A 26,683-nucleotide genomic window follows, 5' to 3' on the forward strand; every position below is an offset into this window, starting at 1 on the left:
AGCCGTCTTAATGATGCGCTGGAGAGCTTTCCTATCATCTGTGGTGCAGCCAGAGTACCATGCGGTGATGCAGTATTTGAGAACTGACTCGATGGCTGACCTGTAGAAGCTCACCAGCAGCTTTTGTGGGAGACATGCCCTCTTCAAGCACCTCAGGAAGTAAAGCCTTTGAAGTCCTTTCTTGGCCGTCGCGGTGGTGTTGACGGTCCAAGTCAGGTCATGACTGATGTTGACCCCGAGGTACCTGATGTTCTGCACAACCTCCACTGTCTGGCCGTCGATGGTGATGGGGTGATGGACGAAGGGCTTCGTCTTCCTCCTGAAGTCCAGGATCATCTCCTTTGTTTTTGCTGCGTTGAGGATCAGGTTGTTCTCTCGGCTCCAGCTCACCAGGTTCTCTACCTCTGTCCTGTAGGCAGCCTCGTTGTTGCTTGAGATCCTGCCTACCACCATGGTGTCGTCTGCAAATTTAAACATGGTGTTGGCCTCGTGGGTGGGTTTGCAGTCGAGAGTGTAGAGGGAGAAGAGGAAGGGGCTCAACACACAACCCTGTGGTGCACCGATGTTCAGGGTGATGCTGGAGGAGACCTGTCTCCCCATTCGCACAAGAAGACATAAACAAAAAAGACAATAGATCTATGGCTAGATCAAAACATCAAGACATACAATTCTAAAAAGAACAGATGAAGCAGCTACCCTTTTTTCCTTCGCGGTTTGCCTGAGCAGCGCACCTGCATTTAATGTATCTGTGAATTGTCACAATTTCTCAGAATCAAAGGTGAAAGTAGAAACGGGTGGCCTAAAGCTGTCATATTGTTCACAGACAAGTTTAAGTAGAAACGGGTGGCCAAAAGCTGTCATATTGTTAGTTATCACAGACAATTTTTAACAATAAATGTTCTGTACGGAGCTCCTTAAGGGACATTAGGGAGAACGCTCCCGGACAGAACCTTAGTTTGGAAGTCGTGCTTAGTGACACAGACAAATACTCCCAATTGAAATACATGGGTTTGAAATGTGTGCTTTTTGACACGAAAATTTTGAAAACACGTGTCCCTGATCACGTTTCAATAGATTAAATAACGTGACAGTGTCACGTATTTTCGTGAGACCGGGTTGCGATACATCGACACAAAGCCGCACAAGAGAGAGCCTTACAGAAAAGAAAAACACTGAGACGATGATATAGAGTGTTTTTTACGGGCAAGTTAAAGAGCTTCTTCCAGATGGGAGAGACAGGAGGCCAACATGAATGCTTGCCATGATACAAAGAAGAATGATATCTGAAGGCCATCTTTGCTAACTTTGAGAAACTTGATGGCCATATGTTGTGATACATGTTTCTGGCATTCTAGGCTTGTCCTTTGCATGCCAAAGTCATTCTTACTCGCAGCAACATAGGACCCAAGGAACCTGAAGTCACTAACCTCTTTGTGTGCTATTATTGGAACATATTGGCAGGGAATCTGAGTCAGATTTACAATGCCTCATGGCTTTCATCCAGAAAAGCTTTGCGTTAAACCAGGAGATATTAGTTTGAGACCTCCTGCCCCCTGATAAAATGTGAGGCTTCATGGTCATCCATGACGTTGAAGAGACACACAGAGCTCTAGCTCAAGGCTCCCTAAAAGAGATCCCATACATACTAAACTAAAACAACACACAGCCCCTTCCAGCAATCCTCTCTTCAATTTCCCCTCTAGCCTCTGGTATCAATGGGCACGCAACATAAACCAGCACAGGGGAACAAGTCCATTCTTTTTCAGCAGTTTGTAATCAAAAAATAGCAATGACAACAGCCCTGAAGGGAAAAAGAAAAGGATCCATACGAATATCTTTCACTTGGAGTTATTTTCCGGAAGACTGACAATGTGTTAGCTATCAGTCGAATGGAAAAACAACTTGAATTCATGGCAAAACATGAAAGTGCGTGAAAAGGGGACTGGAGGGGATGGAGGTACTCTGAGGTTGTTGGAGGTGAAAATTTGTGTTACTATGTGACTGTGGTTTCACAGACTGCAGACTTTTAGCCTGTAAGATTAAACTGCAGCGAGCAGCTTTTTACACGGCATTACACACAATCAGAGTAGGCTTTGCTAGTTATCCTGATTACTTTAAATGGTAAGACTGTATCAGACACAGGACGACTTAACAACTAAGATTTATTACAGGGAGACATGACGTCAGAGCGCTAGCTAGATAGGTAGGTTGATGCTAATTGATTAACAAGCATGGAAAGCACCGTAAACATCCATGGCTAATTGCAAGCCAATACTTACTTACATAATCTAGGTCGAAAATGCCATTGCAATGCAAGAGATCTAAAGAAATAAGCGGTACAATGGGCAGACATGATTCAGCAGTGAAAATAAATCCTTATACTAATCTCTTGCGAATAGCACTTTACTTGTGGCTTCATGTGCTTTGATCTCATAATATACTCCACGTTTTCTAACGTCAGCTGCCTTTTCTGTTCAGTTCTGGGCCTGCTTTTTGTCTCCTGTGTGTTATGTGTTTCAAACAAACAGATTCACAATTGTATCTCAGTAATTACAGACTGGAAGCTTCCCCTGGAGCACTTCAAACTGACATTATTTGTGTCTGCTTTAGAAATCAATAATTTCCCCATTTCCTAAGCCAGACTTGGACCTGTGGTGTCTCCTGGTGAGTGGTGGGTTACAACGATAGACAGAGTGAGTTCTCTAGAGCCAACTCAGGGTCCCCATGTATGGTGGTCTGGTTCTGGTCTCAATCTAAAGAATGAGGTATAGCTCTCATTTCCCTGCTTTTCAATTTAATTTAATATCTTTTCTGCTGGGTCATCACTTTAAAGCGATGCGTGTCTCTACTGCCTCCTCCTTGTTTTGGATGCGTTATTAAATGACATATTGCTCACATTGTCCCCACCACAATATTTATTCTCCAATGTGTTGAATGATGTGATTTGTCTTTCATAATAATTTGTACAAACCATTGGAAACTATTTACCACAATGATTTGATAAGGAAAAGGGGAAAGAGATTTTTTTAACTTGTTCAACTGACTATTAGAACACAAGTTGCAATTGACAAAGATTATTTAAAGATAGATGTAAGGAAACAGACAGAGCAGGCTGCAGACTGAAGACAATTGGCTAGCGTTATGAAAGCTAAACCATAAAATGTGGGCTTCCAGAGAGGGTTAACTTCCCAGTGATCCCTGGCTCTAAGACAGTTTGACCACAGATATTCTGTAGTAGTAGCCAATTGATTGGATGTATTTTTTGTGTAATTTTGTGTATAGGGAAATGAGAGTCAATGGGGATTTTTCATCAAATCAACGTTAAACAAGGTAATCATTAATTGCTTGTTGCCATCATGGTCATATCGTGACGATGGATAAGAACACATACTTTTTTATGCCATTGTATTAATTGAATCTTGAAATCATTCGTTAGACTGCAGCTGCCAATGCACGAGGATTGCCAGACTCCCTCAGAATGGGGAGAGTATCTGTTCCCAGAGTCCTATGCTCCCAGGCCCCTTCGCTCAATATCCGGTTCACAAATTAACCCTTCCATCATGTTTTCGGATCAAATAGTACTTGACAATTTAAAAAAAAAGCAAAGGCACACCGGATTCAATTACAAACATAAGTCATGATCGGATATTTGGGTTACTCTGGGATGATTTTTCATATCAGTTACACGACAGATGTGAGGTGTGAGGTGTTCGATTAAAAACCAAAGCATTGAGCTATGTTCTTTGGTTATTCCATTTCATCAGTTTCCTCAAGTGTAGCTTACTGCATTGAGAGCCACATGGCAGTGCTGCTGGGGAACAAGCAACCCTTTCCCCACCATTGCCTAGGATATATCCAGCCAATACAGAGCTTGGGAACACCTTTCAGGATCCCACTGTGTGCTTATACAACTAGGGAAAATAACCCTGGGAACATAAGACCCCCTTAGTCATGTTCCCATTATGGGAGAGACTCGGAACATAGGAGACTGGGAATACAGGAGACATACGGGATGACTGGGAACATAGGAGACTGGGAACATAGGAGACTGAGGACAGTAGACTGGGGAAATATCGCTAACAAAGAAGACGACCCTGAACACAGGAGACTGGGGCACAGGACCCTGGGAATGACCCTCCTCTTGGGGTAATAGCTGCGTTCACTTATTAAGAGCTGCTGTCCGATTCATCACTTTTAAGGCGAGAAATATGTAAATGTGATGCAAAATATGTGCCTGCTTTACGGATGAAAACTGTGAAGTGATTTGAGAAGATTACCACTGCTGCAGCTGCTTGTCAGGTCTGAAGCCTAATTTCTAGAGCTACTGCTCTAACAAGGTAATTTCACACTCCTCATCATCTGTGTTTTGGAAAGCAATTGCGTATTCAGAGTTACCAGTAGATTGTGTTATTTGCGACAGTGGCTGTGAATAGCCGGTACACAGCTGAAATAGATTATTATGATAGTATTGAGGTAGATTCACCCCCATTCGTTTCTACACTGACTAACAACACTGTGCCCGGTGCCCAAACCTGGTATTGCATTGCATATTTCTTGTTGCATTCCGGTCAAAGGGAATTCCATAGGTCTCTCTTTATAAAAGCTCTTGTAAAAGCAAACTTTAGTCCTGGAAATAGATTTTGCATTTAAGAGGCCCTATTGAATGAAAACCTGATGTGTTTAGGTCGGCCATGATTAACTCTATTACAACATTATCCATACTTTGGTTGAATTAATGAGATATGCAAATATATAGGAGCTATTCAAACCTACCTAAACAAAGCATAGTATACAGCATGGTTAATTTAAGGTTCAAACAGAGCATTATTGTTTTGAAACTTTTCTTGGCTAAATGTACACAATTTGTTATTGCAGTAATTTCAATTAACAATTTCCAAAAAACTAATGTAAAGCAAGAATTGTTAATAACAAATAATAATACGATGCTTAAAACAGAGACATGTGCTAACCATATGCTCAAGCAACCAAGCCAGCACGAAGCAAGCTGGCTCAAAACCTTTGCAAGCTCAAAGTTTTGATAGTTTTGTTTGTGTCGCTGTTCTGTCCACAGAACTTATCTATCCTACAAAACAGTTTAATTTCCATAAGGAAAACGTTAGCACAGTTCAGTGTTATATAACCTCAGAGAAACAGTAGGCTTTTAAAGCGATAAGGATCCAAACACTTTGAGTTGTTAACCTGGAATGAACTGTCATTCTTCTATAGATGGAAGGAGAAAACAAGGGCCCAAAATATGCTTTTTTTCTTTCACTTTTTTGCTTTCACAGATGTGTTTTGCCACGGCATTTGCAAACGGTAACCACATGACTGCTGGAGTTCACCTATTTTTAGATCCCGGAAGCCGCCAAAGACAGACACTGGTCTGAGGAGGAGAGAAGGGACAACCACCCCAACCGAAAAACAACAAGCCATAGTGGTTTGAAGAATAGAAGAAGAAACTCCCTTGATTCTCACCAACGAAACATTGCTTTTTTGATAGCTTGAGCAATGGTGGGTATTATTAATTATTTTTTTTCAATGGAAATTTGATTGTCACTTGTCATTCTGGATGAAAGATTCTGCTTAAATTAATAATTATTTGAACTAAATGGTTGCCGAGAGGAAGAGAGTGGTGGACAAAGGCTTGATGGGGGCTGTTACTTCAGCCAAAATGCCAATCCGTCCACTTCCGCCATCTAGCGGGGGACAGTGTCTCTCATCCTATGTCATCTCCCGCACTGTACACACCTGCTGGGAATATTCATCAGCACACAGTACTTCAAGCCCGGTTCTCCAGACAATCATTGCTAGATCGCTGTTTTAAAGGTAACTGTCAGTACTTTGTCCTTGGCCCTTCCTTGTGTCTATATTGTTTAGTCATTGTGTTCCGTCGCTCACCCTACCATCAAGCTCCTCGCCCTGTTCCCTGCCTATACTTATTTGTTGAGCTCACTAAAGACCCTTATAATTTACTCTGAATCAGTGTCTCTGTGTGTCGAGTTTTTGGCTCCACTCACTCTTTTTCCCCATAACACACAATGGCTCTCATTTGATAAGATTCTCTACTAAAAATTTAACCATTTTGATATGATACTACAAAAACACTTACACAGTTAAAGTCTAAGTGACTCATCAAAATGCTTCACAGCCACATAATACCTCTATTCCCATACCATAGACCTTGTTATTGCCCAATTTCCCTTTCACATAAAGTTCAGGGTAAATGACTGGAATAACCTTTCAGGTATAGTCTCTATTCAGACACTCTTTCATTCACATGCTTGGCATAATAATTCCTGAATAGATGGACCAAGACAGTCAAAAAAATGGGGCAGACAAAATGCCAAGACATTGTACCATTTTATAAATGTAGAGCACTAAATGAAAGAGGACACCATGTACAGCAAAGAGTCTTATTGTTCACCAGAGTGTAAATCCCTCTCCCTGATGGTTTAGTGGTTTCAGCGTTCGTCTTCTAATCTGATTCAGTCCTCTATGAAGCAGGAAGACTGAGAATATACTTGGGATGAACTTGACCTTGTGTAAATATCACTGTGGCTAAATAATCTTTACTCTGTCAAGCGATCAACCATTGAGTTGACTATGGCATTCAAGTTTACAATGAGGAGATATAAGACCAGGATGCCAGGAAAATCATTCTTGTGGACAAACATCGGAGCGCAAATATTTTTCACCATGTCTGTGTTTGCACTTATTCAACCATCCTTAGTCATCGGCAACCAAACCCTTTGCTCAAGGAAAAAATGTGGCATACATGACTCTTGATGGAGGTGCTGTTAGCCACTGGTATAAGCTACCAGCAACTAGCAACCAGGACTAAATATGTGCCTTTAATCCTGCCATCTCTATGGGACCCAATCTCATAGCGCAACCATTCATCAAGGTGCACATTAGCTGGCACAAGTCAAGATAAAACTATTTGCTGCTGTCATTGAGTTGAGCTTAGCCCTGCCTCTACTCAGAGGTGGGGAACGAGAGACACTTTTCCCTTTGCCAATGGTGCATACTAAATAAATATTACCACCCAGCTTAGGTAAGTATTTGTTGGGATTGAGGTAACAGGAAGGATCAGTGGGGAGGCAATGTATAATGGAAAACAAGACAGGTTCTGACCCACTTGTTATCGAATGAAAAAATAATCTCTCTTGAACAGGCAGAAAGCACTTACAGATTGGTAAGATAAAGCAATAAATGCTGATCCAATAGGTGAGTTGTCAGCAGTGCCTTATATAAAGTTGTCTTCATTTTTGTTCAACTGAGGGAAATGGTGTTTGTGTTCGATCAATGTCAAGATTAAAGAAGGTAAAATTATGCTGTATTTTTTCTGATCTTTTCAATGTGATCTCCAACCTAAACGACAGAATAGGTTGTTTGTCAATATGACTGAAAACCGTAGTTGAGCATTAGCGTTTACTGGAAGGAACACCACTACGTCACATATTTCAAAGTCATGTCCGCCAAAATAAAATGTAACACGTTGCATTCTCAGTGGAAAGTGCAACATTTTAAGTTAGTTTTCGTTTTTATTGAAAGATCATCATCAGTTACGAACAATTACGCAGAACATAATAGCTCAGATGACTGCACAATGCAAAGATATGGATTCAAACAGCATGCAAGCTGAACAAAGATTAGGAAAATTCAAATGCACATTTCTTGCTAGAAATGTCAAAATGCAATCTAATGCGGAAACTATCTCGTATCATTATCCACAGAGAATCAAATTAATGTCCTCCATTATGTTTTGGTAGAAATAACAATGACATATGTGACGTATTGTTGTTCCTTCGACCAGTTGGTAGGGAGCGCTGTACAAACAAACGCTCTGGGTCATTTCGGGTCTTATGCCGCTTTTCCACCGCACATGTAGCTCGACTCGACACGACTCGACACGACACGACTCGACACGGTAGCAGCACGGGTGCTTTTCCACCGCAAATAGTACCTCCTGGACGTGGGTGGGGTCGGCTGCGCGAAAGGGCCGTGACGTATTTGTGTACGCGACGCAAACAACACATACGCAACCCACACATGGACAGAACCCACATAACAACAATGGAGGACATCGATCACATTACTATTATTAGCTGGCATGTTGAAGAAGTTGGAGAAGTGGAACATGTTGGCTGCGGCGCTGCTATGGATGTTACCAGAATGGTTGCCATGTCGCTCTCGTGACTTCGTCACACTCTCTGGCCAATCAGTCGCCGGCCGTCTGCCGACGTCACCTTTTAGCATCGGCTCAGCTCGCTTGGAACCTAGAGCGAGTAGGTACTAGAAAAAGCAGCCACTTCAGGTACCAGATACCATGGTACCGCGGTGGAAACGCAAAAAATGCGAGCTGAGTCGAGTCGTGTCGAGTCGTGTCGAGCTGGTACCATGCAGTGGAAAAGCGGCATTATAGACCCATTCTGTTGTTTATGTTCGAGAACAGGCGTGATGTTTATTTTTTACAAAACAAATTGTACTATCAGCAGATCATCATAAATGGGTCAATCACCCACCATTATGGTCACAGATTTCAGAGGGGATCTTGTGATGGTTGGCTGAGCACGCCATGTGAGTCATCTGGTTGGCGCGGTGTCTGACACTGAAGCACGATCTTACAGACCATAATGAATCAGATATTTTCCTGTGGGAGGGCAGTGACCTCCCACAGGCCTAAATTAAATACTTGAAGTCCTTCCAGGTGAGAAGCTCCAGCAAAAGCTTTGTCTACCTTTTAATTGAATGATATTATTGGATTGAGTGTGATACCTACACTTATTTTCAGTTTCTGTTCTCTTCTACTTGAGGTCTAGGTTCTGGTGATCCCGTTTTCTCTTAGTTTCCTTTTAGGGCAAATTGATTTTAAGAAAAAAAGTTGTAACTCCTTTCTAACAAGCTTGTCACAACCTGTAGTTCTCAGGTTGTTTCAATGACACAACAAGTCCTGTGCATAATAGAATTGCTGAGAAACGGGATTATTTAACCTGCAAAACCTAGCTCAGAGACATCATTAATCAATTAACTGTAACTGCTATACTATGATATGCCTTCACTCAGATTGAGATATCCAAATAGAACCGGCTTTGTGAGACTTTGGAGCTTCAGCTGTATCAGTAGCAGCAGGAGGGCGTGTCCTTGCTCTGGGGTATTTGGGAGAAGCTTCATCTCCAATTCCCCTCCCAAAAAAGGGAAGACGTCTGAACTCACCCAAGCCGGTCCTCCTCCTTCTTCCTCAGGTCGAAGTCCCGCTGGACCACGTCCCAAACGTGCTTGGCCTCCTCGTCCGTGAGCTTGGAGAGGTCCAGCTTCTTTCCCGGGGCGCTGCCGGGCATCATGGTGGAGCGGCGGGCCGTGCTTGGCTGCTGTCAGGTCTGGGGCCGGGGGAGGAGGATCAGAGTGTGTTCAGCCAGACTACACAGGGACAAGGAAGGAAGGGGTCCACATTCATTAAGGGAAAAGAGTACCCATCTAGAATAAAAGGCAGAAAGGATAAATATAATATATAAACATAAAGACAGTGGATTAAAAGAAGTTCAAACTTGTTTCCAATAGGTCAAAGAAACTGTGCTAAGACCAGAAGCACAGTTTGTTGATGGATTTACAGTTTTTCTCAATCGTTTAAACACGTTTTCTGAAACTATAGCTACATTTCTCAAAACTCTAAACACAAACCTGAGAAAAGTTAATCATTTTGTCAAAACTCCACAAATTCTTCTCAAAACAAAATGTTCCACCATCAGTAAACACAGCTATCAAATGAATATCTCTTAGAGACACTTCCAGCAAAATACTATATACGTTTTTATGTTTTGTGTTCATGAGGCCATGTTACATATTACCAATGCATAAAATGTTTAGAAATAGCTTTCTTTTTTACAGTTTACATTTTTACAGATACATTTTTTACAAAAATGTATCTATGCAGACAATTCTGAAAACTTGAAGCTCATGTATCAACTACAAGACTCCAGACTGCGCAAAGCACAATTCCACAGTTTTTACGCATCTAGAAATTCTAAATTACATTTTTGCTAAACTCTAAGCACAAATTTCATAATTTAGCACACTTGGTTCACCTGGAAACACTGGCCTTCAAAACGTAACAACTAATTACCAATAAGTCTAACTCACTGGCAGAACACTTCAATCATGTGTCAGAGCATAACAGAGGCCTCAGGTGAGCTCTGCTGTGTTGGAGATATGGTCCTCTGGCCTGATCAGGATCAGAGGTGGGATACAGACTGATTTACATGTAGATCTGTTTCACCTCATTTATATTCTTATTTTTAGTTTTTGTTGGCCTACGAAAAGCTTTTTATGCAGTCAGTTCAGCCGAACATTTAACTGTATTACGGTAAAAAATAAATAATTGCTTTGTTACCTTTTTGTACTGATTTCATCATTACATCCCGTGAAAGACAGTCTAAACATTTTCTTGCTGTAGTGTTTGTCATTTGACTTATCAGTGCAATTACTGTACTGTAATTTGTCAAAATAGATAACATTGGTGTATTGTCAGATCAATGTTGCAGTATCAACTATAGGTGTAAAGCATGACTGGGAAGCTCGGATAGTGAGTCTAGCATTGGATAGACAAATATGCATTGTATCCTATTCTGATACAATTGTGTCAATGCAATATTTATATGATATATTCACTATTACAATATGGCAGCAGTCTTTAAACTATATGTACCACCTAATTGCAATTTAAAACGGGAAAGCTGCTTCTAAACAATTGTATACATTGGAATATGTAACATGGCCTCGTGAAGCCAAAACATATGTAAATAGTATTTAGATGGAAGTGTTTTGAATTGATCACACCAGTGTTTAATTGATGCTCTCTAGGAGATATTAATTTGATTGCTGTGTTTACTTTTTCGTGGAAAAAAATCAGTTTTTGAGAAGAATTTGTGGAGTTTGACAAAATTATAACTCTTCTCAGGTTTGAGTTTTGAGAAATTTAGCTATAGTTTCAGAAAACATTTAAACGATTGAGAAAAACTAGGTGGTACATATAGTATAAAGACTGTTGGCTTACATAAATTCTGCTCATTGAAGATGAAGGGTAAAAGCTGATAAGCAGAATATCATGCTGCTTTGATTTGAAAAGGCAACTTACTATTGTTTGTTACCAATGACCTATTGATCCTCATTGAACAGAACTCTTAGGACCATAGTTGCTTCACATGTGATCATTATTTGTAATTATTGTTCCTCGTGATCATTTTGATTGATTATACTGTACAACGCCTTGTGAAAGAGCCTTTTGGTGTCCCCACAACTTCTCCCCTGACCCCACCAGTCGTCCCATACTCCCGACCGACTGCAGTGTTTTATCGCTCCCATTAAGGCAGTGATGAATCCACAAGATTGACCATTAAAACTTTCTACAGCAACACGTCTCTTGAATTACCCTTCACACGACCCCAGCATGAATTATTACTGCTATATAAACTATATAACTATATAAATATATTCATAATGGATTAGGACAACAGAGAGAGACAGAATATTCAACGGACTCAGCTCTATAATATTAACCAGCGTTTGGAATAGCATTTGCTTCCCATGAGTGATATTTCACTGTAGTCAATGTAGCAGACTCTTTTATTCCAAGCAACCTCCAGGACACCATTTCCTTAAGGAGTATGGGGTTAGACTGCTTGCTAAAGGATTCATTCAGGTAAACATGTGTACATTGGGGTTCGAACCCAGCCTTGGGGCTGGGATTGAACCCGCTCTCTGCATCAGCACACAAGGCAGCAGCATTGGAACTCTGCCACCGTAAGGCGTCAGTGGGACAGACATGAGCTGCTCTGACGGAGCTTATCAAGCATGCAGCTGTTGCCTGTTGATTTCATATTAAAGCAGCTCCCTGTTGTCGCTCCCTGACTGATTCCTCCTCTTTTATTGTGTTCCCAGTGTTTAGGCCAGTGGAATGACTGGCACATGGTTCCATTCAGTATGGAGCTCAGAGCCACGACTCCTCCATAAACTCAGGATACTGTGTAGACAGCATCTGGAAACTATGCCGGAGCAGACCAGAACTATATGGAGAGTACTCTTATACTGTTATTGTCTTTATCTACCTTTATCTGATCTGTTGATCTGTATTTTGGCGTTGTTTTCTCCCCCTGGTAAGTTCCAATAAAGTGATTGGACGTCTCAGTGACTTGCTACTTGTTCAATGTTAATAAACAATGGGTGAATGCATCGGTTGACATTCACCTCTGACCCTCACCCACGCATCTGCACTCGACCCGATTTCTGTCTCTGTTCAACCACAACACGGAACACATGATTTTGCTCTTTATGAATGTCGGTTGAACACACGCAAAAACACACATGTGTTTTGTGTACAGGCACGCACACAAACACAGTCAAATACACCCATACACACACAAATACACAACATGCACACACACATACCCCCCCCCCCCCCCCTTGACACACACACACACACACACACACACACACACACACACACACACACACACACACACACACACACACACACACACACACACACACACACACACACACAAAATACATACAAAATACATACACATGCAAACACAGAAACTCACAATGGAAAACAAGACAGAAGCAAAGTAGGAAGTCAAATAATGCAGTAATCTAATTCCTCTCGTATCTTCCCGTGGTAGTGACTTAAGGTAGCGGAGCAGTTGAACCATCGCTGGGCCACAGGCCGACAAGCAGGATTCATCAAACAATACACAATAACACTAAACAACTGGCTTCCCACACAGTTGTGGTGTTCCCAAGCTATCAGCTAAGTGGTGCACAGGGCCCTGCTGTGTGTTTACTCAGAGGGCGTCCACAGTTTGACGTCTCCTTACAGAACAAGGTACAGGGTAACCAAACACAATCCATGGCAGGTAAAGTTATGTTTGTTACCTTTAAGAGTTGAAATAGGTGTGAATTAATTGTCATCATGGAGACGATGAAAATACAAATAGGTGAAACTACTGCTAGATAATTGAAAGATGAAAGTGCAATCTTAGTTGAAGACTCAGTTACATGTTGTACCTGCCAAACTATATCACAATATAATGTAATACCCATGAGCAGCGTTTCCTAACACTCAAACGTTGCTTACACAACACAAGGCCAAGCTTCTTCTGTGCTGGAGGAAAAATCCTCCTAATCATTTGTTATTATAAGTAAGTTGGAGTTTCCCTAGAACCACAAAGACGGAAAGCATTTAGTAACACTTGGCTGCTGAACACAAGGCCAGGAATATACATCCAAACAGTATCAGAGGCATCTGAAGGGTCCTGGGTGGATCCGAACCCCCACACAGAGTACCCAATTAAACCACAAACACATCAGAGACACACAAAACCCATCAGAGTTCAACACAACCAACCACTGCACACATCCACTGGCTGATACTTCAGATCCATCCGTCGTGCTCATCAAAATACCTTGGTGTTGGAGTTGTGATGGGAGTAGCCTGCAGGGGCCGACTATTCCATCAGAAGAGCTGGCAGACTGACTGCAGGGCAGGACAGGGAGCCAGGCTAGGGAGCTGGAGGCAATGCTAATCACATGTCTAGCTAATCAGGAGGAAGACTTGCAGGCTGCATGAGAAGGCAGAGAAGTCTCCTCCCTGCTCTCTCTCTCTCTGCCAAAGGTCAGCTGTGGGGCTGGTAGCCTGCTGGTGACATTCTCCAGTACTTCAAGACTGGACAACCGTTCAGAGTTCAATAGGTACATAGGTAACATCTAATAACCCAACAAATAAACAAAAACAAATTCATGAAAAACAATAAATTGAGAGAAGAACACTTTTCAATTCAGGATAAAACATTACTTGAGTATTAGCCAATAGAAAACATAAAAAACATGTCAATATGAAGTGTATCCACATGGCCATGGCTTGGGAGGTTTCTGTTATGCAGGCCGTATATCATGTCCTATGATTCAGAATAAGGGGGATGCAGGATATTGTGTCGCCTAACAATTCACCCAAAGCCACTGTGGACTTTAATATTTGGCTATTTTTACCATTTATAGCAATCTTAATGCAGTTCCCTAGGGGTTACTAAATACTAACTGTAGAAATGTGGGTTGGTAAAAATCAGCCATATTGATCTAGATCTAACTCACTGTCAAACTCAAAATCAGTTCTTTTTTAAAAATGTGTTCCCCAAAGGATAGTGCCTATGTTTACTCTCAGTACATAGGAAAGAGGACTCCCATGTTTTATGGGAGTCTAAGAGTTTAGGGCTTTTTTATAATGTGGGGATCTCAGGCCTTCAGACTCTAATAAATGTCTGGTCTCAAAACACTGAGCAACTAAAGCTAGTCCTTCAAGCCAGCTTACTGTAAGAGAGCAGTGGGACCAAACAATCTTAGCGACTCCCTACCCGCCATTTATGGATTTGACTACGTACCTTTTCTAACCAGATCAAGTTATTTGCAAGGTCAGCAAATCCAATCTTCTTGACGTCACCCGACCCTGCTTTCCTCCTTCCTCCTTTTATTAGGCCTGTGGTGGTGAGAGTTAAAGCCCAGAAAATCAAACCACATGTACAACACTAGACACAGGTTACGCAGCCGCCGTAGTCTGATTGGCTCGGGGCAGTGTAAGATGATGAGTCATAAGTTGAGGTCTGGCACCGGTTTGACCAATAACAAAGAGACATTGGTTAATGAGACAGGACGCAGCCCCTGATTGGTAACTTAAAAAAATGAATGAAACATTCAGACTGGGAACAACTAATAAGCAATGGTATGTGCCAGATTTAGACACACACCAAAGGCACGCACATGGCGATACTGGATGTCAACAAGGTTTCACTCTTAACACGATTTTTATGCTTTATCTATTTATAAAACAGGGCCTTTTTCTCCCCAAACCTTTAGCAAATTGAGACGCATTAAAGAGGTAACACAAGGATTTCAGTCATAGAAATTGAGTGCTGAATGTGCTGGCTCTCTTTCTGCTGGTTGTATATGCCAGCTCCAAAGTGTGAGGCGCTTTCTGCCACATGAAAGCAGACATGCAATGCTGAAGTGCTCGGTTATGAAATTCACCAGGCGAGTGACGACAACAACTGCAGCTAACCTCTGATCAATCCTGCTGAACATAGGCTCTATTCATCCAGGCCGCTGAGAGCAATGTCAGGATATTTGTTTGACCTGAAACGACATGAGAAAGTCTTAATATGCTTAGTTAAATATTCCACATGAAAACTAGGTGCTGCATTTATAGTGGAAATATGATATGGATATAATGGAAAATGGACGGTAAGAAGTGTTCAGGGTTTTTCATTAACTAGATGTGTCATGGATATGCATGAGTTGGAACAGAGCCTTTTGCAGAGATCACTAGAGATAACGATAGATAGATAGGAACAATAAATCATTAAATAAACAGAAAACTCCTTCAAATCAAATATAACACAGCAACTGACAATCTATGGAAGAGACAAACTAGGGGTCAAGAAACCAGCTTCACTCAGCTACAACAATAATACAGACTCATGATAATCATAGTGAAGTGTTTTATTTGTGATATGCACAGTATGACCAGCTAAACCATCTAAATGACAGGATAGTTTACTTGTCAATATGACCCAAAACGACCAGTATGAACATTCGCTGGTATAGCACCCCCAACCGACTGACGAAAGAGCAAAACGTCACGTATGTCAAGGTTAGATGACATGGATGACATTTGTTATATTCTCAGTGGAAAATGCTGCATTTTAAGATAGTTTCGGCATTAAAAATAGCGATAAAATCTGGCGATAAATGTGCATTATCTTTCCATTACATCGGGGATTCCTGCTTGAAGGTGTAATTGATGGTGCGCTTGTCTTGAGTGATGACACAACAAGATTCAAACTTTTATTGACCATCTAGTTTTATATTATAGCCTACGATTAAACCACAATGATTTGTTTAAGGGAAGTTGAATATATTTGGGTTGTTTCAGACGGACGGCGACACACACAATGATACCAACGATGATGAATTCAGTTCGACGTTCAATATTCCACCTTTTTTGCCTCCTCATCTCAATAGCTGGAGACGATTTATTTCATACTAGTCCTGTTTATTCATTGGACAATGTTTCACACATTTCCCCGAGTGTCACACAAGGTCAAAAACGTCTTGAATATCGAGTTCAGCGATCAAATAGTGTGAAATATTGTCCAAGTCTTTTTACGAAGACTAATATGAAATATTCTGTCCTATTTTATTGAGCTATTCTGTTTTGCACGAGAATATCACCAAACTATCACCACCACGGTACGCTTCTATTAAACCTTTATTACCTTTTAATTAAGCTTAGGCCTAGGCCTATATAGTTTTAGGAAGGAATGAATAATGAAGATTCATGGCCATCATACAAACTCGTGGATGGGGATATGTCTCATACAAGAAAGCACAGATTATTGTGTTTTATAGGTCTGTTTTCCTACAGTTTGAGTCAACGCAGCCCACTCTGAGCCGTGGGGGCTCACTCTGGCCAGACCTCGGAGAGGGTTCATCTCGGGCATGACGCTGCATGGCGCAGTAGACACTTCAATTAGAGCGGTACGGTACGGCTCGGCACATCCAAAAGTGCTAATGGAAAACCATCATATTGTCACGATCCGTTCCTGAGTTTCCCAGTCACCCTGCAATTCCCTAATCAACCCAACCGTCTCCACCTGTGTTCCCTCTATATTAACCCTCTGCCCCCAACCAGTCCCTGCCAGATCGTCTCTAGTCTTTACTGAGCTTTCCCGCACTCTCTACCTCCGTGTTTCTCATATCTACCTGCCTGCCTGTTGCCGTCCTCTCGCTTGTCTGACCTCCCGCCAGGTGACTAGTCCCTGTCGATCCTGCCTGCCTACCTGTTGCCGACCCATCGCCTGTCCGACCTCCCACCTGTCGTCGACCCTCTGCCTGCCTGCCCGTTGCCGACCCATCGCCTGTCCGACCTCCCACCTGTCGTCGAACCTCTGCCTGCCTGCCCGTTGCCGACCCATCGCCTGTCCGACCTCCCACCTGTTGTCGAACCTCAGCCTGCCTTCCCGTTATTAACCCCTTGCCTACTTTGTTTTAAGTAAACTAGAACTTTCGTATCCCCTGTCTCGAGTCGTGCTTCTGGGTTCACTTCCTGTCTGTCTCCTTATCGGAGTGTGACATTACGATCTGGCCCAAACATGAATCCAGCCGACTCCGATCCTCTCCAAAGGGAACTACAGACACACGCCAGCACCATCCAGTCCTATAGCCAACTACTGAACTCCATGGCAGAGGAACTACAAACGCTGGCGGAACGTCACGAGAGCAGCATGGAATCGCTCTGGGAGCATTTACAGCGAATAACCATTACCTCTCCTCCTAGTTCCTCAACTCGTCCCTCACCGGTTTCCGAAGCCCGTGTTCCTCCTCCTGAGCGCTGTTCTGGTACTCCTGGTTCCTGCCGACCCTTTCTGGTACAATGCTCTCTCGCCTTCGAGCTCCAACCTTCAGCCTTCCCCAACGAGCGCTCCCGTGTGGAGTACATCATTTCTCTGCTCACCGGGAGGGCTAGAGATTGGGGAACTGCGGAATGGGAGAGGAATTCACCCACCTGCTCTACGGTCGATTATTTTTCTACGGGATTCCGCAAGATTTTCGATCACGTAACCCCCGGTAGAGAGGCTGCTCGGGGATTGCTCCGGTTGACACAGGGTGATAGGACCGTTGCGGACTATGCTATTGAGTTCCGCACCATCGCTGCCGAGAGCAGTTGGAACGCCCCTTCTCTCCTCAACTACCATGGACTCTCCGACCGCATTAAGGATGAGCTGGCAGCCCGGGATCCTCCTACCGACCTGGACTGTTTAGTTGCTCTTGCCATCCGTATAGACGGCCGTCTTAGAGAACAGTGGAGAGAGGGAGGTCGCCCCGTTGTTACCCCAGTCCGTTTCCGCTCCCCTCTTGAAGTAATACCGTCCCCACCTTCTGCGGACCAGCATGTCTCTGGCGGTTCCTCTGAACCATGCAACTAGGCAGGGCACGGCTCTCCATGGAGGAGAGACGGCGCCGTCAGCAGGCGAATCTCTGCATGTACTGTGGTCGGGATGGCCATTATGTATCCTCTTGTCCGTTAAAAGACAAGGCTCACCAGTAGACCAGAGGGCGCTGGTGAGCCGAGGTGTGAATTTTGAGCAGTCCTCTCGACCCCTACTCCAGGTCCGTCTCCACTGCCACGGGCAGGTTCACACCATCTGTGCCCTCATAGATTCCGGCGCCGACGCCAATCTATTGGATGTGACACTAGCCGCCCAACTGGGCATTGAGCGTGAGTCTCTGGAGAAGCCCATCCACGCCACGGCACTAGATGGTCATCTCCTGGGTCGGGTTACCCATCGATCTGTTCCCCTTTCGATGGCCTTGTCAGGTAACCATACTGAGGTACTCACCTTCCACCTCATCCGCTCGCCACAACAACCTCTCATTTTAGGGTTCCCTTGGTTAAAGAGACATAACCCACACATCGACTGGTCCACGGGATCCATTCTCCAGTGGAGTTCTCTGTGCCACGCTTCATGTCTCAGATCTGCGTCCTCACCCGTCTCTAATCCCCTGATCCCCACTGAATTCTCTGATCTGTCCAATGTACCTGAGCAATACGTAGACCTTAAAGAGGTGTTCAACAAGACTCGGGCTACGTCCCTACCGCCACACGATCCTATGATTGTGGCATAGACTTACTCCCAGGCTCTTCGCCCCCTAAGGGGAGGCTCTATTCCCTGTCAGCCCCAGAAAACAAGGCCATGGAGAGCTACATTCAGGGTGCACTGAAAGCAGGACTCGTCCGACCGTCCTCATCTCCTTCTGGCGCAGGATTCTTTTTTGTGACTAAGAAGGATAAATCTCTAAGGCCATGCATAGATTACAGGGGACTCAATAACATCACCATTAAGAACCGGTATCCTCTTCCCCTTATTTCCTCTGTTTTCGAGCTCTTACAAGGAGCTACTATCTTTTCGAAGCTCGACCTCAGGAACGCTTACCACCTTGTGCGCATCCGAGAAGGGGACGATTGGAATACAGCCTTTAACACCCCTAGTGGTCATTATGAGTATCTGGTCATGCCCTTCTGCCTGACTAACGCCCCAGCGGTCTTCCAAGCGCTGGTTAATGACGTCCTCCGGGATATGCTCAATGTGTACGTATTTGTTTACTTGGACAACATCCTGATCTTTTCGAAGAACAAGCAGGATGCGGCACGTTCGTCAGGTTCTCCAAAGACTTCTCGAAAATCAACTCTTCGTAAAGGCCGAGAAATGTGAGTTCCATGTTTCCGAAGTGTCGTTTTTGGGATTCATCGTTGGAATGGGGAATATCCAGATGGACCCGACCAAGACCAGGGCCGTCGCTGAGTGGCCCATACCCTCTAACCGCAAGGAGCTTCAGCGGTTCCTTGGTTTTGCTAACTTTTATCGATGGTTCATCCACAACTACAGCTCGGTTGCAACTCCGCTCACAACTCTCACCTCTCCCAGCATTTCCGTTCCGGTGGTTTTCAGAGGCGGAGAAGGCATTCTGTGATTTAAATACGCGCTTCACTTCTGCCCCTATTCTCATCTTCCCTGACCCAGAACGTCAATTCATAGTGGAAGTGGATGCCTCCGACACGGGAGTAGGAGCGGTCCTGTCGCAACGGTCAGCAAAGGACCAGAAGGTCCATCCGTGCGCCTTCTTCTCACGCAAACTATTGACCCCTTGCCTACTTTGTTTGAAGTAAACTAGAACTTTCGTATCCCCTGTCTCGAGTCGTGCTTCTGGGTTCACTTCCTGTCTGTCTCCTTATCGGAGCGTGACACATATCTTGCTCCCATATCATTCTGTACCACCAGGAATGTGAAAGTGTTTGCATCACTTACTGTAGTAAGTGATGCAAACACTTACTGTAGTCACCCCTATGCTGATCATTTTAAATGATCAGCATTTGAAAATCTTTTTCGTCTTCCTTTTACTTTGTGGATGTATCAACACTTCCACAATCTTTAAAGTGGTATTCATCGGTCCTTACTATCTTGTACAACAAAATGTTTATGTAGCCAGGTGTAAAAAGAGGGGATTAAAGCAAGTTAGTACCTTATTAAAGTAAAGGTGATTAAGTTCAATAAAGATAATAAAAATGGGTAACTGAGAGATTCATATAATTTAGAAAAGATGCGTAAGGTAGGGTGTAAATAGTTTAATAAGTAGTTAAAACAAACAGTTGGATGAAATCCATAATTACAACACAGATTGTGCCACTAGCTTCAGCTCGTTACATTGGCAACTGAAGGTGTCCGTCAGTTTCACCTCTGGTAATTGGCCAGAGGAAATGTAACCTTTGGCTACATTTCATTGTTCTGACAATTGTTGGAATTATTGTAAGAAAAAAAGTCTACTAAATTCCCTAAATGTAAATGCAAATAGTAAGGAAGAGAACAGGAGAGGGCGGGGAGAGCGAGAGAGACAGAAGAAAAACAGGGAGCGCCAAGGAATGCTAAATAACCCGTAGGGATATAGTCAGATATAGTGAATGTTTAATGTCACTGTAGAGTACGTACAATACCACACACTTTTCATGCTCAGGACGTATGGGTTTGGCGAGTGTTTCGGTGCTAAGGGAAAGTCGGTGAACCGTGGGACCAGAGGACGCCATTTTCGATGGGACAGAGGGCGATACCACGAGGATCTCAGCTCCGAGTGGGTGTGTGTGTGTGTGTGTGGGGGGGGGGGGGGGCAGTGTGTGTGTGGGCCCAGTGTGTGTAAATTGTAGTTGAGATGTACATCTGAGTTTACATAGAGTATTCTTAATAAAAAGGAATGAAATAGGGATTTGGCCAAAGAAATGTAGGGGATTCATGCGTTTTATTGTAATGTATTGGTATAAGCCAATTCCGTTTTGCATGGCTTTACAGGTTCTTCTTCTTTCATGTAACATCAGAGGTCCAACTCAGTGTCTTGTAGCCATGCCCTTGTCTCTGGTCCCACGTCAAAGAGGCCGGCCTCCGAGGGTGGTCTGTGTAGGGGGCAGGTGGTCATAATATGCTGGACAGTCTGTTCAGGGGCACCACACTCGCATGCAGCGCTGTCTGCCAGGCCCCACTTCTTCATTGATGATTTGAACCGACCGACCCCAGTACGTAGACGGTTCAGCAGAGTCCATTGCCGGCGTGGAAGATCGTCTCCTGTGGCTCCATCTCCTGGATCCAAGATGTAGTGGTGGATTTGGGTTGGCCCAGCCCTCTCCCACTCCTGTTTCCAAGCTGCCGCCAGCCATCCATCTTTGGACAGGTCCTCAGTGGTGGAACAGAGCAACTCTTGTGCCGCCTTGTTGTAAGGGTGGCGGGACTTGAGTCTGCTCAGAGGAGCTGCTGTCTCTGTGGTGTTATGGAGGATGTGCCAATCATGCTTCCATGCTATCCTTGCCAGGGCGAGAGTGGCAGCCTCTCGTCGTAGGCCAGCCAGTGCGATTCCTGCAAGGACTGGCAGCAGGACGATTGGGGTAGGCTTCAGGCATCCAGTGATGATCCGGAGGGCGTTGTTGATAGCCACATCCACCTTTTTTGCGTGTGGACTTCTGCTCCATACTGGGGCACACTACTCCGCTGCTGAAAAGACCAGGGCTTGGGTGGATACCCGTAGCGTCTTGGCAGTGGCTCCCCAGGTTGTGCCAGCGAGGCGACGGATCAGTGCGACCCTTGATATTGTCTTTGCCCGGACATCTTCGAGATGTTGTTTGAAGGTCAGTGTCCGGTCCAGACGAACACCAAGGTATTTAGGGGCTTGCTGGGACTCCAGGCGCTTGTGGTAAGTGTATACCTCCAGTTCCCTCTTGGCATCTCTGTTGCAGAGATGGTATGCTGCTGTAACAGTCTTGCCGGTGCTGAGTTGCAGGCGCCACTTTCGTAGGTAGGCTACTAGGACGTCCATGTCTTGGTTGAGACCGTCTTCCAGTGCCTTCCATGTGGGTCTTCTCAGCATGATTGCGAGATCGTCTGCGTAGCCGTACTTTCTGGATGCTGTGCCTGGTAGATCATAGATGTAAATATTAAACAGCATCGGAGAAAGGACCGAGCCCTGTGGGACACCGTTCCGTAGTCTTCTTAGCCTACTGCGCTGGCCATCGCTGGTCTGTAGGACAAAACTGCGGTTAGACAACATCTCCATGATGAATTTCACCATATGTCGATCGGTTATTGTCCTCAGCAGCTTCAGGTGAAGTCTGCGGTGCCAGACGGTATCGTACGCGGCGGTCAGGTCCAGGTACACTACCCCAGCTTTCTCATTATCCTGGAAGCTGTCCTCGATGTCTTGAGACAGAAGTGTAACCTGGTCCACTGTGGACCTACCGCGATGGAAACCGGCCTGTTCCTGTGGAAGCTGTGGGTCAATCACTGGCTCAATGCGGCAGTGGATCATTCTTTCCAGGATTTTAAATGGAACACAGAGCAGCGATATGGGTCGGTATGCCTTGGGGTCTTCCGCAGGTTTGTTTGGCTTTGGCAGGGCGATTACAGAAGCACAGCGCCAGATCTTGGGCAGCTTGCATCTCTGGTAGCAGGATGAGAAGAATGCACAGAGCCAGCTGGATGTTATTGTGCTCTGGTGCATAACAAACTCTGGGTGGATGTTGTCACGTCCTGGAGCTTTGCCTGGCTTGAGCTTGCTCATGGCCTTACTGAGTTCGTCTGCTGTGAATTCTCCTGAGAGGTTGGAATCCGCACTGGCCACCCTGGAGAGGGAAGTCACCTCCTGCGTTATCAGACGGGCAACATCTTTGTCTGCGTCTGGGAAGAGACCGTTTTTCAGGAGCTCGGACGCGATGCGTCTGCTGTGACTGGGCAGCTTGGGGGCTTTGTGCATCTGCCTGTTAGCCGGTTGATGGTTTGCCACGCCTTCCGACTAGATTGGGTAAAGTCAATTGACTCAACAACTTCAGTCCATCTGTCTCTGCGTATGTTGTCCAGTCTCTGAAGCAGTGCTTCTGCAGTCGCATCCACATCTTCCCTGGAGCTAGCCCTCTGGTGGGCGCTCAGGAGGCTGCTGCACTCCATGTCCCAGCCAGGGATGTAGTTCCTGTTGTAGCCGCGTGGGATGTTTTTTTTTGCCGCTCCTAGGAGGACCTTACAGTAGGCTTCATAGGCGGCGTCCACGTTGGCTGCATCAGGTTCTGGCAGACTAGCAATCCTTCTTTCTGTCTCCTGAGCGAATGACTCCCAGTTGGCCTTTCGAAAGTTCCATCTTTTGACAGGTTTCCCTGGTACCGGTTGCACCAGTGATGGGACTTTAATGATGGACGGTCGGTGGTGTGAGCGGGGAAACCTGTCTAGGACGCGTCTCTCCGGTTTCGGGTCATTGCTCCGGCACACAGCGAAGGCCAGGTCCGGGTTGGTAGAGGTGTTCCAGCGTGCAGAGAAGAAGCTTGGCGGCTCCTTGGGGTCGTACAGTAGCAGGGCATCGGTGTTGGAGGCCCATTCACTCAGCGCCAGTCCGTTTGATGTTGTGTAGTTGTAACCCCAATCTGTGTGTTGACAGTTGAAGTCACCTGCGTAGATGGCGGGGGCAGATATGGACGGGAGTGACGTAGCAGACAGCTCTGATGGTGGGGGCTTATATACGTTGATGACTGAAGTTTCCTGGATTTTAGTAACCAGCCACTCGATGTTGGAGCCTGGTGGGGATTGGCTAGTGGCTGACCAGGGTAGTTCAGTCCTCACGAAGGTTGCCACTCCGTGCTGCTTGCTGTGAATGGACCCAGCGAGATGGAAACCTGGCATCTTGAGGATGATATTGTTAGTGCAGTGTGTCTCCTGCAGGAGTACAACCGCTGCCCCATTGGAATCAGCCAGGTGACGTACGATTTCGAGTTTGGTGGTGGTGAGGCCCTCGACGTTGAGTTGGAGCACTGGAAGACCACGGTTTTCGACGGTCGGGATGACCGTGCGTCCTGAGTGGGGCGCTTCTCCGTTCCTTGGCCTGCCAGCTCTTTGTTTGGTTGGCTTTACAGGTTGTTAACTGATTTGATAATTTTGGGACTGGCATTTTGTTTATTACCCCGAAATTATAATTTTTGTCATTCTGATTTATGTTATTTGTGTTTTTCTGACTAAAAGGGTGTATATGATTTGTACCTTCCTCAAAGCCTTCAGTAAACGTATATATTTTCATTCAGAAGAGTTGGATGGGGTCAGTTATTTGGAATACAATATACTCAAGGTGGGTATTAGTTTAGTTTGTCACTAGGGTATAGTTTGTCACACCTTCCTTCAGGAAGGAGACTTCGTTCCCTGCCCCTAAGAACCAAACGAGCAATGTCCACCTTTGTTCCAGCATCCATCAGGCTGTTGAATAAACAGTAAGCCCCCCCCCCCATCCCGCTTACCCAACCCATCACTTCAGACTTCAACCTATTCAGCTTCCACCAACTAACAATCTATTCTCCCTATTACCTCCACCCCTAGCCACAGGGTGTTTTTAGCTTTTAAGAATTTGGTTATTCTCGTACACGATTATTACTAACTATTTATTGTTGAAATATGTCTTGTTTGTATGTGCCTGACCACAAATGAAGTTCCCTCACAGGAAAAATAAAGTTCTTTGAAATTAATTGATTATGAGTTTCACCAAAAATAGATAAACATTCATGGTAGCGACCTGCGAGAACCGAACCCAAGCACCCCATCATTCAAGTCTAAAGTCAGTGCTAAAAGTCCTATGGCATGAAAATTTCACTTAATGAGTTTTTTTTTAATAATACTATGAATTCCCCTATGGTCCCCCAGTGGCTAGAAATGTCGTTAGGTGTAAAACGACACAGGCACTCTGCTCCACCTTTGAAAAAACAAAGCTCAGACGCGCAGACTTGGAATTTGGCCCCATATGTCGTCATATGGGGCCAGGTTACCTCCCTCTTTCTCTGCTTTAACTGCCCAGAGAATATGGCCCGCCAATGAGCTATGAACGTGCGAGCGCCACGTGTGTGTGTGAATACACGCACTGTAACGCAAGTGTTGTACACTTCTTTGCTATTTGGATAACCGTTCTGCTGTTGGTGTTATCGCGCATAACACGCAACACATTAACGCAAGCTTGCGTAAAGCTCCCATTTGGTGAAAAGACTAGACTGCGTCGGGTTCTCTGACGTCTCTTGTAGACTACTTCCACAACGAGACTCGTAGTGGGGGTTTTCTCTGCAATAGTTGAAAAGGAATTAGGGAAAAGGAACTTTGGCTTTGACTCGCTGAAGTCCAGATAGAACCGAGACATAGAGGAGAAGGGATTGTTACCCGGGATTGTCTTCTGTTGGGGCACTGGCACCGGAGTCATATGCAGCAGTCATATGCAATTCTACTAGAAGTTCCATTGCTGTGTTGCATGTTTCCTATTGATCCCTCCTTTGGATTTGTATCAGACTAATGTGTCTGTATTGTAATGTGTATTACATTGTAAATTCCATCCTTCATGACAACTGGAGTACAGCCTATCCCAGTCATCCTGGCTGCATTCAGGGTTAGTTATTGCTAATTCTAATGTACTATTTATTGCTTTGGAGGATTTATTTGTTTACACCGATGTCTAATTCTGATTTATTTTTTTGGTTTCGGTGTTTCTGTGATCTATGACTTTATTGGGACCAACACTTTAAATGTTTGTTTCTGGTAAAAGGCTGGATACAAACACTAAGTTGTGTGTTTACACATCCCCTGCATCCTGGCGACCGTTGGGTGTCGGTGGTGCAGTGTATTCAGTGGGCTCCTCACCCAGCCTTACCATGTACCAGACCCACAAGCTGATATCCTTGAACACACATGAGCTCAGTAACCTGATATCCGGCTCGCTGACTTTGTGCAAACACATATGAAATACACACACACACACACACACACACACACACACACACACACACACACACACACACACACACACACAGACACAGAGAGACAGACAGACAGACAGACAGACAGACAGACAGACAGACAGACAGACAGACAGACAGACAGACAGACAGACAGACACACACACACACACACACACACACAGTTGGCTGTTGTGGGTTGCCTAATGTAGGGACAATTCATAGATTTGATCATATCTGAAGTAATTGAAGTCTCCCCTTTACGTAAAGCAGTTGTTTCATATCTTTATCAGTAATCTAAATTGTCAGCATTAGATACGTTTCATCTTTATAGAATACGGTTTCTCATATAAGACCATAGAAGCTATGCCCTTACCTTGCACGGCAGTTGGATACAAATATACGTTATTCTGTGTTACAATTCTGTCTTGTCAGGTTAGCAATCCCCAGTGTGATGCTTTAATACCCCCTCTATTGGTGAAAGTAGCACATTGCACCGTTAATGCAGCACTGAACTGTAAAAAGAAACCTCCCACAATGGGGAAAAACAACCACATTCCTTTGCTAACAAACTTTATACATGGGGAAGGGTCTCACAAATATCATTGAACCAACTTCATTATTAATGTAATCAAATGATAATAAATGACTCACGTTTAAAATGCCCAAATTAGAGAGTAATAAACAGAGTGGGACATGTTTATGGCAGACAAACTGATGCTAAAATCCACTTGTTTAATCAAACGATTCTCTGTAAGATTGCTGACCAACTAGCTTCCCATCTTAATTCTATAT

General features: G+C 44.4%; 1 protein-coding gene across 3 annotated transcripts in view; it reads right to left on the minus strand.

Annotated features, from left to right (window-relative positions):
* Positions 1 to 26,361, minus strand: part of mlphb (melanophilin b) — a 54,508-nt gene extending 28,147 nt beyond the window's left edge. The window contains exons 1-4 of one of the 3 annotated variants that reach the window (XM_060077025.1): positions 26,265 to 26,361; positions 15,079 to 15,183; positions 14,436 to 14,530; positions 9,217 to 9,420 (exon numbers count right to left, since the gene is read on the minus strand). In XM_060077025.1, coding sequence (XP_059933008.1) covers positions 9,217 to 9,344 — 128 coding nt within the window. In that variant the 5' untranslated portion in view covers positions 9,345 to 9,420; positions 14,436 to 14,530; positions 15,079 to 15,183; positions 26,265 to 26,361. Of the gene's footprint in view, positions 1 to 9,216; positions 9,421 to 13,463; positions 13,730 to 14,435; positions 14,531 to 15,078; positions 15,184 to 26,264 lie in introns of those variants that run through there. The other 2 variants (XM_060077028.1, XM_060077026.1) reach the window with 2 other exon arrangements.
* Positions 26,362 to 26,683: the final 322 nt, after the last annotated feature.

Source organism: Gadus macrocephalus, chromosome 17 (genome assembly GCF_031168955.1).
Source record: "Gadus macrocephalus chromosome 17, ASM3116895v1".
NCBI classification, from domain to species: Eukaryota; Metazoa; Chordata; class Actinopteri; order Gadiformes; family Gadidae; genus Gadus; species Gadus macrocephalus.